This window comes from Denticeps clupeoides, chromosome 16, assembly GCF_900700375.1.
Source record: "Denticeps clupeoides chromosome 16, fDenClu1.1, whole genome shotgun sequence".
Lineage (NCBI taxonomy): Eukaryota > Metazoa > Chordata > Actinopteri > Clupeiformes > Denticipitidae > Denticeps > Denticeps clupeoides.
In genome coordinates, this window is record NC_041722.1 from 7,550,826 (window position 1) to 7,568,295 (window position 17,470).

General features: G+C 42.9%; 2 protein-coding genes across 4 annotated transcripts in view; both read right to left on the bottom strand.

The window, feature by feature from the left end:
• The window catches only part of cars1 (cysteinyl-tRNA synthetase 1), a 16,136-nt gene extending 14,079 nt beyond the window's left edge, over window positions 1-2,057 (bottom strand). The window contains exons 1-3 of one of the 2 annotated variants that reach the window (XM_028956171.1): window positions 2,001-2,057; window positions 1,334-1,567; window positions 796-887 (exon numbers count right to left, since the gene is read on the bottom strand). In XM_028956171.1, coding sequence (XP_028812004.1) covers window positions 796-887; window positions 1,334-1,567; window positions 2,001-2,022 — 348 coding nt within the window. In that variant the 5' untranslated portion in view covers window positions 2,023-2,057. The remainder of the gene's footprint in view (window positions 1-795; window positions 888-1,333; window positions 1,568-2,000) is intronic. The other variant, XM_028956172.1, reaches the window with a different exon arrangement.
• Window positions 2,058-15,223: 13,166 nt separating this feature from the next.
• LOC114766346 (RNA guanine-N7 methyltransferase activating subunit-like) lies at window positions 15,224-17,436 on the bottom strand. 2 transcript variants are annotated; one of them, XM_028957081.1, is made up of 3 exons: window positions 16,731-17,436; window positions 16,421-16,579; window positions 15,224-15,852 (listed from the first exon to the last, which is right to left on the bottom strand). In XM_028957081.1, the coding sequence occupies exons 2-3, from the start codon at window positions 16,576-16,578 to the stop codon at window positions 15,672-15,674; spliced, it is 339 nt and encodes a 112-aa protein (XP_028812914.1). In that variant the 5' UTR covers window position 16,579; window positions 16,731-17,436; the 3' UTR covers window positions 15,224-15,671. The 2 variants fall into 2 exon arrangements, with proteins under 2 accessions (XP_028812914.1, XP_028812913.1); XM_028957080.1 differs by having other exon boundaries at window positions 16,421-16,591; window positions 16,731-17,400.
• Between the last annotated feature and the right edge of the window lie 34 nt (window positions 17,437-17,470).

Sequence of the window (17,470 nt, forward strand, 5' to 3'; positions counted from 1 at the left end):
CAAGCTCTGCAGTTGTGGAGCGGCTTGCTGGTCAGTGTTCCGGACTCAGACACAGTCTCAGTGTATAAATTGAAAACTGAAAGAAACATCTGTTCACTTCGCTCTTCTGTTAAAGCAGCTGCTGGAAAAGACATTGTTCTTCAGCAAACTGTCCTTGGATGGTTGGGAGAAGTTGCTGTCGGAGGATGTTTTGGTACCATTCTTTATTCATGGCTGAGTTCTTCGGCAAAATTGTGAGTGAAGCAGCCCCACACATTAATGGTCTCAGGATGCGTTACTGTTGGCAGGACTGATGGAAGCTCTAACCTTGTCTTCTCCAGACAATCATTTTCCCAGATGCCCCAAATATTCAGAAGAGGGGCTTCATCAGAGAAAATGACTTTACCCTGGTCCTCAGCAGTCCAATCCCTGTACTTTTTACAGGATATCAGTCTGATCTTGATGTTTTCTTGGAGAGAAGCTGCTTCTTTGATGCCCTTCTTGACACCAGGCCATCCTCCAAAAGTCTTTGCCTCGCTGTGCGTGCAGATGCCCTCACACCTGCCTTCTGCCGTTCCTGAGCAAGCTCTGCACTGGTGAATCAAGCGGCACACCATGACCTCAGGCCCCCGCTGACACAAAAAAACAGACTCACGATTGAGAAATAATTTACTAACTATACTTGTTAACCGTGACACTGCAGTGATGCCAATTGAACACACTTGAAACCTGGAAGGGGGTCCCTTTCTGATTTACTCCTCCTTAAGGGAGCTGTTCCTTTCAAAACCGAAAGTAAAGTACATAAACATGCCGCACCTTATTCCGTGTCAGACTGTTGTACAGTTTCAGCTTCGGAGGTTCGCTTCCTGTCGGGGGAGACCATGGGGGCAGCAGTCTCTTCCCTTTTCCTGAAAGACAGAAGGTTTTCATATTGCACAGGAATGTTCTTATTAGATTCAGGTAGAGCACACCATGCTGTGAAATAATAATGGGACACTTAACCCCATGCACAAAAATAAAGAAAACCCACCAAAAATAAAAACCCTGCACTCACAGATACATTCTCATGAGACGAGAAAAATAATGTGGATGGATCTCGCACAGCCAGTGCACAACAAAGACTGAATAACAAAAGCTCAGCATCCCAAAATACAATGAGAGGCAAAACCGCACCCTGGCCCATCGCACGTTCCTACCACCTACATCAGCTACAAACGCAACACAAACACACACACACACACTACACTACACTACACTACTGAAAACACATGATTAGTTCACCCTCCCCTCACTACACAGCGTCCAACATGCACGGCCCTGCATGGCGCTGCTGGCCAGACTCCTCTCTACTCACTGCAGAGCTCTGGGGGGGTCTCTGGCCCCAGCTGGAGGGCCGCTATGTGCCTGTACCAGCGGAGCGCGTGGACGTGGTGCAGGAGAGGCGGTCTACCCAGGAGGGCAAAGACTTCAGCGTCCGCCGCAGAGGGACAGAAACCAGCCACGTAACTGCGACAGCTCAGGTATTCGTTCAGTGCCTGGGACGTCTGCAGCTCCTCAGTTATGCCCAGCAAGAAGCCATAATCAAAGGCTGTGGAGACAAGAGTGTGTACGCACACACACACACACACACACACACAGACAGACAAGACACAGACAGAAACTGTATTCCTGCATGCATTCAGCTACAGCTCTCCAATAAAGGACTAGAAGAAAGTAAACTGCGTGCCACTTCTAACGTGGTTCGACACAACCCCGAATTCTGCACATCACTGGTACCTGACAGGCACCTTTAAAAACAGAATTAGATCAAACAGCCAGAGACTCAGCAGAGACAGCAAACAGAAAGACTCAACGGTGGGACACCTAGTGTGTCCAAACCTGCAAGGTGCGCGGGGATTATCCTACTAATGTCTCTCTCAGATTCCCAACACTGTCTGAGCCATCAAAACGAGAGGATCGAAACCGACATTTTACCAATACCATTTGTCACTTAATATCTGACTAAATGAGTTCTTACATACCTTGGTCGCCAGCGCTGGCCATCTCTGTCAGCACCAAATATCTGATGCAACAATAACGTGTCCGGAAAGGGAGTCTTTCTTCTACTTCCGACTAGGGCGGAGCGCGAAAGGCGCCATGTTTGTGAGGTCAGATAGAACATAAGCGGCGGGTTGTGGTGGGAAAAAAAAACTATTTGGGTGAATTAATTTATTCATAATTAGTGGGACGTTCCTGACACAACGTGTCCAGTACATTACTGACGTGATGCATTTTAGAACGATGGCGCCGTGTTATAAGCATTCTGTGTTGCTCGGAACAGCGCCACAGATACCCCCAGAGGCCAAACGTATAATAGCTCTGTACTGGGAAACTCTTCCACAGACAACAAAATACAATATCCTGTTTTTAAAAGTTTTTACAGGAAAAATCAGGACCTGAATCAATATCAAATGAGGTGGAGCTTATGTCAAAATGTCAAAACAGCATCTGAGGCAAAAATGTACATGGACAAATCTAAGTAGAAACAAAGGGGTTCTTTAAAGGAACAATATTGTGAATATAGATCCAGTACACATAGATCCTGGAGTGCACAGTAAGTGTGCTAAAAAAAAACACTAGATGTAACTATAGTTGGGTCATTAGAAAAGACATTGTCCGGTGTTAATTGCAAAAATGAAAATCTAGACACAATATCATAAAAATGGTTGGTTGTGCTGCTTTGGCCACTAAGCCGTAGAGGTTAGATGAAGGGGTGAGGGCATGGGTTTCAATAAGAAACTCAAATATCGCAATTAAAATTCTCTGAAACGTGGGACTAATGCGATGGGATACTCTCCGTGAGGTTGTGTGAATCCAACACAGCTCTTCTTAAAATATATATAGCATTGAAATTGAATTGAAAAGCATGAACATGAAAACTATGAGTATGTACAGCATTCAATGCTTGGGCTCCTTCTGAATGAATTACTGTGCAATGCTGTGTGGCATCAGACTGTGGCCAAGGTGAGACACTTTAGCCCAGATGCGGGCTAAAGTCTGACACTGTCTGTTTTACAAAAGTGGCTTGACACCCATGTCTTGCATACATCTGTGTGTAGTAGTTCTGTAGTAGTAACTCCAGCTGCATTCCACTCTTTGTGAATTCCCCCCACATTTTGAATGGGTTTTGTTTCACACTTCTCTCCAGGGTGCTGTTATCCCTATTGCTTGTACACTTTTTATTTCTACCACATCTCCCCCTCACCTCTCTTAATATTCTAATTTTCTGAGACACTGAATTGGGGTGTTCCTTAGTTGTCATTTATAATCATCAAAATTATAAGGAATAAACACTTGAAATATATCAGTCTGTGTGGAACAAGTTTCACTTCTTGAATGGATTTAGTGAAATAAATCACATTTTCAAAGATATTCTAATGAAATATCAGCACCTGTATATACCATAGCTTAGTTTTATGAATACACATGGAAGAGATGACAAAAAAAATTTTGCTGACAACTTGAGCAGTTGAATGGCTGGTTTTGCAGATCTGCCAGGTCAGTTGGCCGAATGGTTGACTGTATTAAATTGGTGGAAAGAAATTTTTACTCAGTACAAATTTCAGTACATGGATTGCACTTCTGAGACCTTCCTAATGCACAAACATTACGCAATTTCAAATTTTATTTTGGTTAAATTTGTGCAATTTTACGTTTTTGTCATGCTTGCTCAGTAAAACCTATTTGCACACTTGAAATCTTAAAATTAAATGTGATGACAGTGCCCTCTAACCACAGAATAATTAGATGTTTTTTGCTCTGCCATTCCTCCTTGCAGATCCTCTCTAGTTCTGGAAGGTTGGATGGTTAATGTTGTTGGACAGCCATTTTTAGGTCTCTCCAGAGATGCTACATTGGGTTTAAGTCATGGCTCTGGCTGTTGTGAAGCCATTCCTTTGTTATTTTAGCTGTGTGCTGAAGGTCATTGTCTTGTTGGAAGGTAAACCTTCTGCCCAGTCTGAGGTCCTTAGCACTCCGGAGAAGGTTTATGTCCAGGATATCCCTGTTCTTGGCCGCATTCATCTTTCCCTTGATTGCAACCAGTTGTCCTGTCCCTACAAAACACCCCACAGCATGATGCTGCCACCACCATGCTTCACTGTTCAGACTGTATTAGACAGGTGATGAGCAGTGCCTGGTTCCTTCCACACATACCTCATAGAATTAAGGAAAAAAAAAAGTTATATATTGGTCTCATTAGACCAAAGACTCTTATTTCTCACTATCCTTTTTGTCCTTTCTCCTATCTCCCGACTGCATCTCTGGAGCTCAGCCTCAGTGATCTTTGGGTTCTTCTTTACCTCTCTCACCAAGGCTCTTCTCCCCTGATTGCTCAGTTTGGCCAGACAGCCAGCTCTAGGTAAGGTTCTGGTTGTCCCAAACGTCTTCCATTTAAGGAAATTATTTTGTAACCTTGGCCAGATCTGTGACTTGCCACAATTCAGCCTCTGAGCTCTTCAGGCAGTTCCTTTGACTGTCACAGCCATTTGGCATGGCAAGGCAGGTGATCTGAGATGAAGACAAGATTTGACGAGGAAGAAGGACGCATTCGCACGACATCACGAAACAGGGGTTTAATCTGTGACAAACAGGACAGGGGAGACAGCCGGTAACAGGTGAACATGTAACAATGACCCGATGGTGAACAGACACAAACAGGGCAGCTTTATGCAATCAGACACAAATGAACACGATTAGGAAACATTACACAGGACAAACATGAAACTCCGGTCCGGGATCGGGACCTTCCGGATCGGTTCATGACATTGACCTCCTGATTCTCATTTGCTCTGACATGCATTGTGAGCTGTAAGGTCTTATTTAGACAGGTAATGTAATATTTTACAAAAGTAATATTTTTCCTCTTTGTTTTAAGTGTGTATATGTTATTTTAAAATTAAACTTGCTCATTTGTAACTTTTGGTTGTTTACCATTCAAATTAAAGGTCTTAGGGCTACATTAACATGAACATTTGACCACATTCCTCAAACAATACCATTGTAACAATCATTAAGGATGCATAATATTAGATATTTTTCAGCAATATCCAATATTTTACAGTTAACCCAGCCAATACCCAATAAAGCGATTCTCAGTTTTATTTTTTACAGCATTTATCAGACGCCCTTATCCAGACTGACTTACAATCAGTATTACAGGGACAGTCTCCCTATATATTTATACCAAAGTAATTACTTAATCATTTACTTTCACAGTAGAGCCTATCTGCTAAATAGACTGTTGTATAAACTCAAGATTAACTGAAAACTTAAAATCAAACAAAAATCTTCAGTCTCTACACTGCACAAACAAAACACAGAAAGTAGGGATGTTATATTATCATGCACCCTTAATTATAACACTGGGTTAAAATGGCCAACAATCAATAACAACCAACAAGGACTATAGTTGATTTGGAAGGAGAGAGGAAGGGCTTTCTTATGGTCCACATCTGACCATACCAGCTTAACTGGCCAATAAAAGCATTCCACTCAGCCGTGCCCCTTCTTGTAAGATGATGTGAGAGCTCTCTCATGGGTTTTGTCCAAGAGAACCTCCATCTGCATGTCACAAGCAGAGTGCCTAAACACTTTTTGGGTATGTAAGGTGTAGGGTATAATAGTAGGCCATAAGGTATAAAGCACCCTCGCTAACCTTGTCTTTTGGAAACGTGGTTATTCTCACATCTCCCCACTGGGAGGCAGTTGGACGGACTCATGATCTGGACTGTGCAATGTTTCACCTAGTAGGTATTAGGGTCTTCTTTGCCCTTTTTGTAAGGATGATGCACTTCTGTGTCAAACACATAACTAAAGCTACATGTAGCAAGTTCTGAGAAACTACATCTGAAATTGCTACTGTCACGTTCCTAAGTCTAGGGGTCTCAGAAACGCAACAAGGGTGTGGAGAGGAGGAGGTCCACTGTTACACATGCAACCAAACAAACGATACAAACAGTGCTTTTATTTACAGTGTGCTAACAGGTTCAATAAGACAGAGGACTCAGGACAGCTAACCAACATCAAAGCAGCCTAAAGGAAGGGATGGGATAACAGCAGGGATAACTAAAACACGTACAAGTTACCAAAAACGGCACATGACAGGCTAACAGCTAACAGGCTAACAACAAAGGGTCAATCACACAAAGCAACAAGTAACACGAATGAGATCCCCAACGGAGCTCCTTGCAGATCTCCGTGGACCCTGGGGACCTCCCAAAAGAGTATGGGCCTAGCAGACCCTGGGGACCTCCCGAACACCATCTGAAGTCTCTTTAAATAGGTGGAGGTGACCAATGATAGATGGAGCTGGTAGGCCTCAACTCCTCCCACGAAGTCAACCTAAAAGGGACAGGACGCAAAAAACACAGTCAGACACACAGAACACGTGGGAGCATACGTCCAGGGACGTAACAGCTACTTTTAATTATTCTCAATGGAATTACTGTTCACATAAGTCTAGCCTTCCTGAAAAAAGAAAACCAATGCTACATTTAATTGGTTATCATTGAGGTTATAAAATCTGCTACCATGTAATTCATCCATGTTGTATATACTGGCCACAGAGGTCCAACCAGTGAGAATCCTCTTTCCAAAAACACATGTATTACTTGCCTTTGAAGGCTTAGAACATACAGAATGTGCATATGAAATATGCTCAGAAACGTATGTAATTGTTTTAATTACATACGTTAATTAAAAAACTGCTACATTTTTCACAGCTCTTGAATTTGAACAAAAAGGTCAAAGCTGATCAAAAATGTATATAGTAGACACAATGCTTAAAAAAGACAAGACACTATCACACAACAATTAAACCTATAGTCTATAGTTTAAAGATGTTAAAGTAACCTAAAAATTCTTAAATGTTACGTCACTTTATGGACTACTGCTTTAACATACCTAAAGATCCAAACTATACTCCGGTAACCAATAACAGCAAAACATCATTGCTTAGCTTTATCCATTCCCATTGGGGCTTTCAGAATCTTTTTCCATACACCAAAAACTGCACCTTCTGGGAGAAGTCATGCCATCTTCCCTGCAATTGCTATTATCTGTTATATTATTGCTATTATGCTATTATCGACAAAGGTCCACCACATGTAAAATATTTAGTATACATCAGTGCATCACTGAGGAGGAATGCATTGCTAGCGGAGTGCTAGCAATAATTTGTCCAGCACGAATTGACAATTATTGTGGCAGTGGTGACCTAAAAATGGATATTTCGTAAATAACGATGAATTTGTTTTAGAGAAGCTTTACTTTAGTATATTGCCATAGGTAATATATTGTGGCAAGCTTACATTGTACCAGGAGAGAAAATGATGAATATGGTCTCTTTATTTTTTTACTCATGCTATTTAGGCCACTTTTTATTTGCCATTATCAGTTGCTCTAAGGCATGTGTTAAGGCATGTTTCGGTCGGAAAGCACCTCTACTACTTTTGCGCCGTGCAAGCCATAGAAAATAATTGGATTCAGAGAAAAGGGCATGCCGCTTCCTTTAGTGTACATTCTCAAATCAACAAACACATCCTAACACAAAACACACATTTTACCATGTAAAAATGAACTATTCACATATGACACACACATTCCGTTCCCCTAATTCTCGTAAAGCAGGCATTTTGGCCAGCCTCCACTGCCACAATTTGTATGTGACCTGATTCATAATTTATGAGAGTTTCAACAAGGACATAGTATTACTCCCCAATCCTTCATGGGAAACTATGTGCAAACAAGGTTGAATATTATGGCTACACAAACATGGGCAAGTCCTCAGTGCCCTTTGAATACCAGAAGGCCTGGGACGTCCAGACTGTTACTGAACACATCAGGGATGGCTTTGGTCAACATATTCCAGAAGAAGTCAGGTGAAAACCTACGTTTAAAACAGTAACCACCAGTTAAAAAGTTCATTCATCTCATATGAGCATTAAGCATTCAATAAACACACAGAGAACAAACCAAGACTAATATATTGTTAAGGTACGTCTAAACTATTTGTAGCTTTGTATCCTAAACAGCTATTGAACTGTCATTGCAATATCTCCATCTTCTTTGCAGCCTCCAGTTGTTAATGGCTTGTGGCAATACGTTTTGTGTCCGCTTAGCTACAGGAGGGTCGGGAGCTGAATGGAACATTAATACATAAGGTTTTTAAAACTAAAGCCATATATGCGAGACCATCTGAGACCACCTTTTAGTAAGTTTGCTTCTTCTCAGATATCCAAGATGCACTGTCTAAAAACAAGTTCCTATATCTCACTGAAATATTTTGCAGTGCATTATTGTTGACATTGACATTTCTACTTTTCCGAGTCATATCTAGTTATATTATCTGAGTAAAGTGATGATGAGTGAGCAGTCACTGTATTTTCATGTAAGACCCAGAATACATGTTGATGTGATATGCAGTTGTATATCACCCTCTTTAGCTAAACTGTAAGTCCGAGTAAACAGGTAAGTGAGGCATTGTGTTGAAATATGTCAGAAGTATAAAACGTCAATTGAGGGGTTATTGTTTACTGCTGTTAATGTGAGGTGGGTAGTTTCTCTGGTGGGTTAAGTATATGTCACCTTAAACACCACACTGCCTCTGAGAGACCTTCAACACCCCACAGGATCCGCTGCTATGCCGACAACGCACAACAACCCACCAAAACCAAACTAATATTCATTCAACCAACTCTACTTCTCGACTCACATCACCAATCTTTCCTGCTCATGTAGATTTCCTCTCTTCAATATCAGACGGATCTGGCCTTATCTATCAACACAGGCCACGCAGATACTTGTCCCTAGTAATCTCACGACTGAATTCCTGTAACTCCCTTCTTGCAGGTCTGAATGCCATCCAACCTCTACAAGTGATACAGAATGCAGCAGCAAAACTGGTTTTCAACCTTCCCAAATTCTCTCTGGCCCACAAAGCCAAACATGGGGTAGCATCATTCTACCTCATTAAACTTAATAAACCTTGCACAGTATTTCACACTCTCCAACCCTCCAGCACTGCTCACCTGGTCCCTCCACCACTGAAGGTACAAGGACCTTCCTCTTAGGGAAGGGGGCAGATGTTGCAGTGGTGGCCTAGCAGGGAAGGAAATGGAAACGGAAGTTTGCCGGTTCAAATCCTCAATTCGCCAAGGTGCCACTGAGCAAAGCACCGTCCCCACACACTGCTTATGGGCAACTTTCATGGCTCACTGCTCACCAAGGGTGATGGTTAAAAGCAGAGGACACATTTCGTTTTCAGCTTCAAAATTTTCTTAACTAACTAATTTGTAACTTTCCTTTAGTCTGACATATGTAAGAAAAACCACAACGGAGTGAAATAAAATTAGATTAGATTAGATTAAACTTTATTGTCATTACACATGTACAAGTACACAGCAACAAAATGTAGTAAATACATTTAGTAAATACAATACATGTAGTAAATACAATCATAAAATGTCCTACTGAACCAGAACTGATTACTTCATTGATGGTAACATGAAAGCACATTGTAATTTGCTCTGGATAAGGGCGTCTGCCAAATGCCATAAATGTAAATGGACCCCTGGAGTTGATGGTCCCTGACCGATGGGACGACCTGGTTTGCTTCTCCGTGCCCCCTGCTGACATCTCCTGCTCTGAGCTTTGCGGTTCCCGATGTCTCTCTGATCTGGCCTGTGTCCGGACTGCATTCCTTTGCAAGAACGCAACTCTCCCCCAGTCTCTCACCGTTCTGCCTGCTCGTGAGCTCAGCTGATGCAGCGGAAGTGTTCAAAAATTATGTGGAAAAACCCCTTTCAATGAACTTGGTGTTGCCTGAACAATCCTGCAGTCTGCAAACATGACTTATATTGTTATACATTATAAAATATTCAAGACATTTATTTTACAAATACAAATATCAAATTTAATACAAATATGATCCTTGCAAATATCTTCCTTGTCATTTGTTTACCCTGACATAGGAACCAAACACGCTGTCATGTTGATGCAGAAATATTTTGGTTACATCATAATCTAAAATTAACCTGTGCTTCACCACAATCGCCACGTCAGAGCTTAGTTGTTGAGCCAGACACTCTGGGGAATGTCCCTGTAACTACTGACTGCTAAAGTCAAAACACTGCAGAGCTCGGTGCTTTTCATCCAGTAGTGCTGTGCTTTGGCATGGCAACACATCAGGGCCCTCAAAGTTTAAAGATACACAATTTTGTTCCTCTGCAACCAGAATGGCCAAAATCCCACACTGTGACAGCAGCTTTGACTTACGTCTACACAAAGACCCAACAAAGAATAAAGCAACATTTACAAATGGCTGTCAAATGGACATATGAGGATTTTATGTGAGACAATCAACACAGTCCCTTTACAAAAGTAGTGGAATAGAACAGTGTGACAAAAGACGTGGTCAAGGCAGAGAAAAGATGCGATAATCTTTCAAGACTGCAGCAGACTATGTGAATCCCAAGGGGATTCATACAACAGCCTCTTACAGCACTTCCTTACCAGTTTCTGAGAGATAACACGATGAAGAGAGCTCACCACGATGAAGAGCCCTCACAACTGTGTTCCTTGAAACAGTCCAGAAGATGCCAGGTCAGCATCTGTTAGAAGCCAATTGACTGCACAGATGTGATCTCAAAGCTGATTGGTTAATTAATGTAGGTCTGTTTGGGCCTAATATTTTTGACCATCCAATTTTTTACTATATTTGATATAGAGCAAGCCTAAAAATGTATTTTATATTACAAAATGTAGCAAAACTACTAAGTAGCACTGGTGAATGTTTGATTATATCAAGTTTCATCGATGCTGCAAGAATTGGCAAGATGTTTAGGAAAATCTTCCATAATTTTTGTGAATAATTTTGGTCTTAACTGGACATTTTCAGGAATCAGTATACCTTCCTATTGTTTTGAGGATTTGTGAAGATCTGTCAAAGTGTCTATGAGCTCTGTTGGGATTAGTGCTGCTGCTGCCATGGCCCTTTTCTGCCCTGGGTAGATTTCGGGGAGTGGGGTGGGGGCCCTAAATGCTTCCCTCCTGCCACTCTGTCACACCAACACACATGCAGTTCCTTGAGGTGCAGGTGTGTGGCTGGGGTGCCACTCTTTTCTGCTCCCACTAGACGAGCAGAAGTCTCCATTTCCTCCCCCAACCGCCTGCCACATCCACAAACCTCCTACTTCTCCCCTTTTCATCTTATGTATGCAGATTTAAAATTGAAAACTGCCAGTTGTGCCGTCTCGTGAAACAACAGACATACGATTAATCCTTGCTTTCAGTCCTATGAAAAAAAAACATTTATCTAGCAGCAAAGGCTGATTGTTCTCAAAGAGTCCCTTTCACATTCAAAACGCAGCCTCCACTAAATTTATCCAAACGCAACTTATTAAAAGGAAGCGATAAATCACTTGCACAGCCAAGCACAATGAAAGTGTTTTTTACTCTGGTTACTTTGCACACTGTAGATTTTCTGTGGTGTTGTGAAATGTGCGTGGGTGTAAACCCAGAGGCTTGTATTGAAGCGTGGACCCGCTTTTCCATGGCAAGTGCTTCATTTCTTCAGGTCACTACCTCTGTGTGAGGCCAGGGGGCGCAAGAGGGCTGCAGGTTAAAACCCGGTCATCGCTGGCTCGTTTTGGCTCTTGGCCACATTATTTTGAAGCAGGGGTTGGCAGGTCATGGAGATAAAAGGCGAAAATGCGCCGATGGACAGATACTTTTCATGTGTCAACCTGGCAAAGTGGAAACATCAGTCTGTTTGTAGATGTGTGTTCTCTGATGGTGACATCTTTTACATTTTATATAAAATTACTTTTCAAGATTTGTTTATTTTTAGTAACACAATAAATGCATGTAAATTATGCATTCGATCTTCAGATGACAGCAGAATCTGGAAATGTGGATTGAAAAAAGGTCTTTTGAAGGCTTTGCAAAACTGACTTATGAATGTGCAAATAATAAATAGGCTACACCTAAATGTAATAGTCGCGGTATTTCCGAATGTCAAAAAGTGTTTCTGTGGTCACTATTGCATGTTTAATACAATGAGAACATGTGATGCACTATTGTATTATGTTTGATATGTAGGAGCTGTACAGTCGTAGGAGTTGCAACTCAGCCTAACTGATGCTCTGAAGCCTCCAGATGACTCAGCCATGTGGTCAGACCACAGAAATGAAACGCCTCTCATCCTTTCAAATGAATCCCCTTACGATCAGAAAGCTGCGGACAGATGATCAACATGACACTTCCTATTGACAATGGTGAGCAAACCCCTTAATCCTTGCAATAACTTTTGATTAGGATTCGCTTTAATATTTTTCTCTTTTTAATTAGGACTGTTTCAGTTGCCATAAAATTTTGCCTACTTGTCTCATTTTAGCCTAATGCATCAAATTGATCAGAACAATGATCATCTGTTGGTAGTAAATATAACTGAAGGCTGTCTTTGAACATCACAATGAAGCGTCTTCCATCAGACGAGCCAAAATCTGACAGAAGACTGATTCAAGCGTCACATAAGGGCCAGACTCGTCACCAGCCAATAATGTTGACGGGGTCACTGTTCCCTCATCGTGAACCTGTGCTGAAGTTGCATCACAGCATTTCCTGCTTTTGGGGAGAATCTGAACAAAGACGGACGAATTTCGTCAGGAATGTATTTAGAGACACATTCTGACTGACAGGCTGCGAACGTGAGTGCAGGAACGAGGCATCTCTCCACTGTCTGTTTTCGCCGCCTACTTACTGAAGCTGCTACTGTATAGTCTCAGATCATAAAGACCGGAATCGGTGTCTGTTGCTCACACCTCATTCCCCACATAAAAAAAAAATCCTTACTGTCATTACTGTCATGTGCGAATGTACACACTGTACACACGGCGGCACTTTTATTCCAAAATAGAATCAATTCATATATATGTATACACAAATATGAAATATTCATGTACCCAAATTTTATTATTAAAACCACTGTATCTGTCTCTCTCTTACACACACACACACACACACACACACACCTGGAGCAGATGACTCAGTGAGCAGGGCAGCTCTGGCCAGCCCCACGTTACATAACGGATGTTTGGACTGTAATGCAGAAAGATGGCTCCTCTGCTTTGTCTACTTACAGTATAGGCTTGCAGCGGCTCGCATTGTGTCTTTACACCTGCTGAGAGCACTTTAGATTCCTGCATGTCCATTAGCATGCATTATGAAATAATTCCTGCAAAAACCGAAGCATTCGGGCCGTCACTGCCACACCGTGCGATAGCTTCGTTCCACAGGGAATTTCCTCTTTAGACTGACACACTCACAACTCAAAGACACACTCTGCCTCTTTACAGTTTAGAGCATATTATCCATTGCAGCAGTATTTGCACAATTTTACCTCGGCACCTTCAGTATTTGTTTCACTGGTTTTTAGCGCTCTCGGTCTTCTTGTAGTCTACATGTTTTGTTAAATGGTCCTCTTGCGTTGCACTTTATAAAGCCGCTTTGTCTGGGTCACAAACGTGCACTTGATGCCAGATGCTGCATGTAGCATCGGGTAACGTGTGTAGCTGAAATAACTTGAACCAGTTGGAGACACAACTGTACATCACATAGTGCTGAACGTAATACTAAAAAGTCATCCGTTTTCCTAGTGAAGTCGGTCGTGTGTTTTGTCAGTGATGTAGCTGACATTTAGCCCCCCTCACCCAAGGGAGAAAGTGCTGCTTTGGATCTTAAAACCAATTTAAATATCTAAAATAAAATATCATTTTACTCCTGCTTTGCAATTATAAAGCACAGCTTCGCAGCAGAGCACCCTCCTAAAGCCAGCAAGTCCTCTGTATTCTTTTAACAAGATTACTTTTTAAAATTTAGATTTCTGATAAGATTTTGCCCCTTGGCAATATACCAAAACACTGAAAGTCCCATCCAGAGACATGCGATTACAATAAAGGCTTAATTCAACAGGGCTATTTCCAAGTTGGCCTGGGTCACGTGCCTAATGTGCATGGCAGCATTTCCATGCTCAGCTGCCCTGCTGGAAGACTGCAGTGTCCAACCCTGAATCCATACGCCCACTAAGACCAGATGTAGGTCGCTGTGTGCTGCAGGGAAGTGTGTGTGTGCACGTGTGTGTGTGTCCTTGTGCAGCGGTTGAGTGCTGGAGACAGTGCCGCCAGCAAGAGTCTCCAGCCTTGTCACATCGAATAGTGCCAAACACACATCTTGAGCACTGACACATGAACATCTCCAACTAAAAGCAGCGGGTCTGGATACATGAGCATTTCATAGGAAATATAACTGCGTAGAGTCGCTACGTTTATTGTTATCTGTGCCGTGATTGCCGTGTCAGATCCTGGGTTGGCTGATGAGACAGAGAACGTCGCTATACGCGGAGAAAAAAACTCTGATTTTGTCTCTGGCTGAATCTCAGCAGCTGTTCCCTCCCCCCCGCATGCCCACCCACACGCCAACGCATGCAAACACAGAGGGCTTGCGCCGGGGGGGGAATGCTGACACTTTGGACAAAGTTAGGCCGACACGAACTGATTACTGTGATGATGGCAGGCGGCCCGCTGCGCGCCAGTGTCACCGCTCCACCCAGCCTGCCTGCTGGTGCGGCTGATTGCGCTGCGGGACGCGCAGCACTTAACACCTTCCTCTAGAAAAGAGATTCCAGTCACAAAGGCACCGGGGACGTCTAACGTGTGGTTATTCGAAACATCGTTAAGACATCAGCGTTGACAGGCATTAAAACGATCAGCCATCGGAAAATGATATCACGTCTACCACGCCGCAGGATGATAAAAATGCATCACTAATAATGTCTGTCAGGGACCTTTTTTATGGTGACACACGGTTAAATTCAATCAATTGCAGTAGAAAACAGATGCAACTGTCCTGAAAACATCATTTAAACAGCCTTAATTAAAACCGTAATTTCCACATTAGTTCCAGTTCCATGTTGCCAAGATGCAGTTCTCTTCTCCAATGGGTTCTGGACCACTTATATTTTTCCTTCATTACCACAACTGAATTTTATTAATTTTGTCACGTCTTTGTTTTCAGTCCTACGTTTCTGTGAGAATGCTTCAGTGAATCTTCCTTCCTTTTAAAGCAAAGACGACTATACTGTTCTCGGAAGACATTTTTATGTAACGTCAGTTCAACACAGATGAATGTTTAACACTGGTCAAAGCCAAGCAGGGTACACCTCATTTTTATTGTAATGACTGGGATGCAGGGTTAAACAGAAGCCTTGAATAAAGCAAGCAAAAATCATTAAGCGAAGTTAAAAAAAAAAAAAAAAAACTGTTTTTTTTATTATTGGAGCATTTAGAGATCGAGAGCTACTGAAAGCAAAAGCAAAAAAAAAACATACATTTCTTGTAATTCATGGTCAACAGAAAAATGTAGTAAGAGCATTCAGTGCTGGAATGGCACTCGCAAATCTGTACTCTATAACCTTGGGTTTACAGAACAGTAAAAGATCCGAATTACATTCAGCAAATCACTAGATATTCTGTAGTTTGCACATCACGAAGGAGACATTATTAATTAAATATAGATAACAGCTATAAAAATGGAGGGTCTATCCAGGATTACAGAGCTACTACACAAAACCAAACTAAAAGTACCATCCTGCAGTTTCAGTAGCGCTCATAATGCCGCCGTTGGTTATACGAATTGTAACCTTGGCTGTAAGAGTTCTGCGGCCCCGGAGCTTCACCCCAACGCCGATCGTGCCAATGTTGTGAACTCCGCTGATCCCCACCCCATCGCCATCCATGGCCTCGGTCATGGCCTCTGTATGGTCTACGCTCCTGAAAACTGGAGAACGAGAACATAGTTGTGAGCGACGATAGAAATTCCAGCATCTCAAACATGCACCACCACATAGCAAATCTGTAAAATTGTTTCGGGCCCGAATCGACCCGTGACGTGTTAAATAAAATACTGGTGTGTAATGCATTTGCAAATAATATTCACAGAACCAATCTGGGGAACATTCTAAAGATTCGAGATTGTATACTGATGTACTGACAATAAACCAATGTATTGAAAAAATGTCTCACAGAACCCAAATAGTGCAATCATAAAAGAAAGAAAATATAAGTATATATACACACTAAATCCTACTAACTAAAATATTGTACAGATCGCTATAAGAGGAAAGTAGAACTTTTGTGTACAATGAATAGGTCGAACGGGACATAACAGGACAACATCACGTAGGACTGTAAGTGGACATGTTGATATTTCAAACAGGACACCCAAGACAAGACAAACATGTGAAAACAAGAGCAGAGATGTGCGAAAAATCTCTGCTCTTTCTGCAGCCAGGATTTATCTTGGATGCACACTTGACACCAGGACATTCCAGGCTGGGCGGCCTCACCGGCTGTCCCGGCCTCCTCCACGACCCCTCCAGCCCTCCACCATCGGCGGGGGGCCGGACGGCTGGCGCAGGTACTCCTGGTACTCGCCGTCCTCGGCCGTGAAGCGACGGGCGAACTGCGCCTCGTAGTCGGGCGCGTCGTCGGCGCAACTCGTCATACTGGCGAAATTACTTCACGTTATATCGGTGAATGCGTGTTTTTAAAAATGAGATAAAAACATCGTTTAGCCACAAACACGCTCAAGTCACGAAGAAATAATCATATTTTTTTTTTGTTAAATGGGATATTAAATAAGACGACCAGCCTTACCTATGACCAATGCGATGCTAATCTGGTAACCTGATAGCGGAACATAAACTCGAGTGTAACGGCGAATATCTTCCCCGGAACATCTAAACGCGGCTCTTTCGTTCCCCCTTTTTTAAAGCACTTAAAACCCGACGAGGTCGAAATTACGTGAACACAACAAAGTCACATTTTCTTTAAAATATTAGATACCATTCAAAGAAAACACCGTCAAGCAGAGGACGAATTAGTCACGAACCCACCTCAAACCCCACAGTGCAGTTCTAGTACAAACGCTGGCTTTTTGTCACTTTATGAATATATGAATATATGGGCGTCGCCGCTTCTCAGCTGAAGCCGTTCTGCTCATTACTATATCGCAGTCGGTCATAATTTACCCCAAAAAACCCCGCGGAGCTGCGGTGCTAATGCCAGAGTGTCCAGTGCTGCAAACTTTCTCGGAAGCGCCTCCATGTCGCCTCGTTAAACATGTAAGTGAGGCCACTTCGGCTGTAGGCGTCAGAGGCGTCCGGTTTAAATGTGGTCGGGCGTCGCCGGGTCCGTGTTGGAGGTGGTCGGGTGTCGCCGGGTCCGGGTGGGAGGAGGTCGGGTGTCGGGTGGGAGGCGCCGTGTCCGGGTGGGAGGCGGTCGGGTGTCGCCGGGTCCGGGTGGGAGGCGGTCGGGTGTCGCCGGGTCCGGGTGGGAGGCGGTCGGGTGTCGGGTGGGAGGAGGTCGGGTGTCGCCGTGTCCGTGTGGGAGGCGGC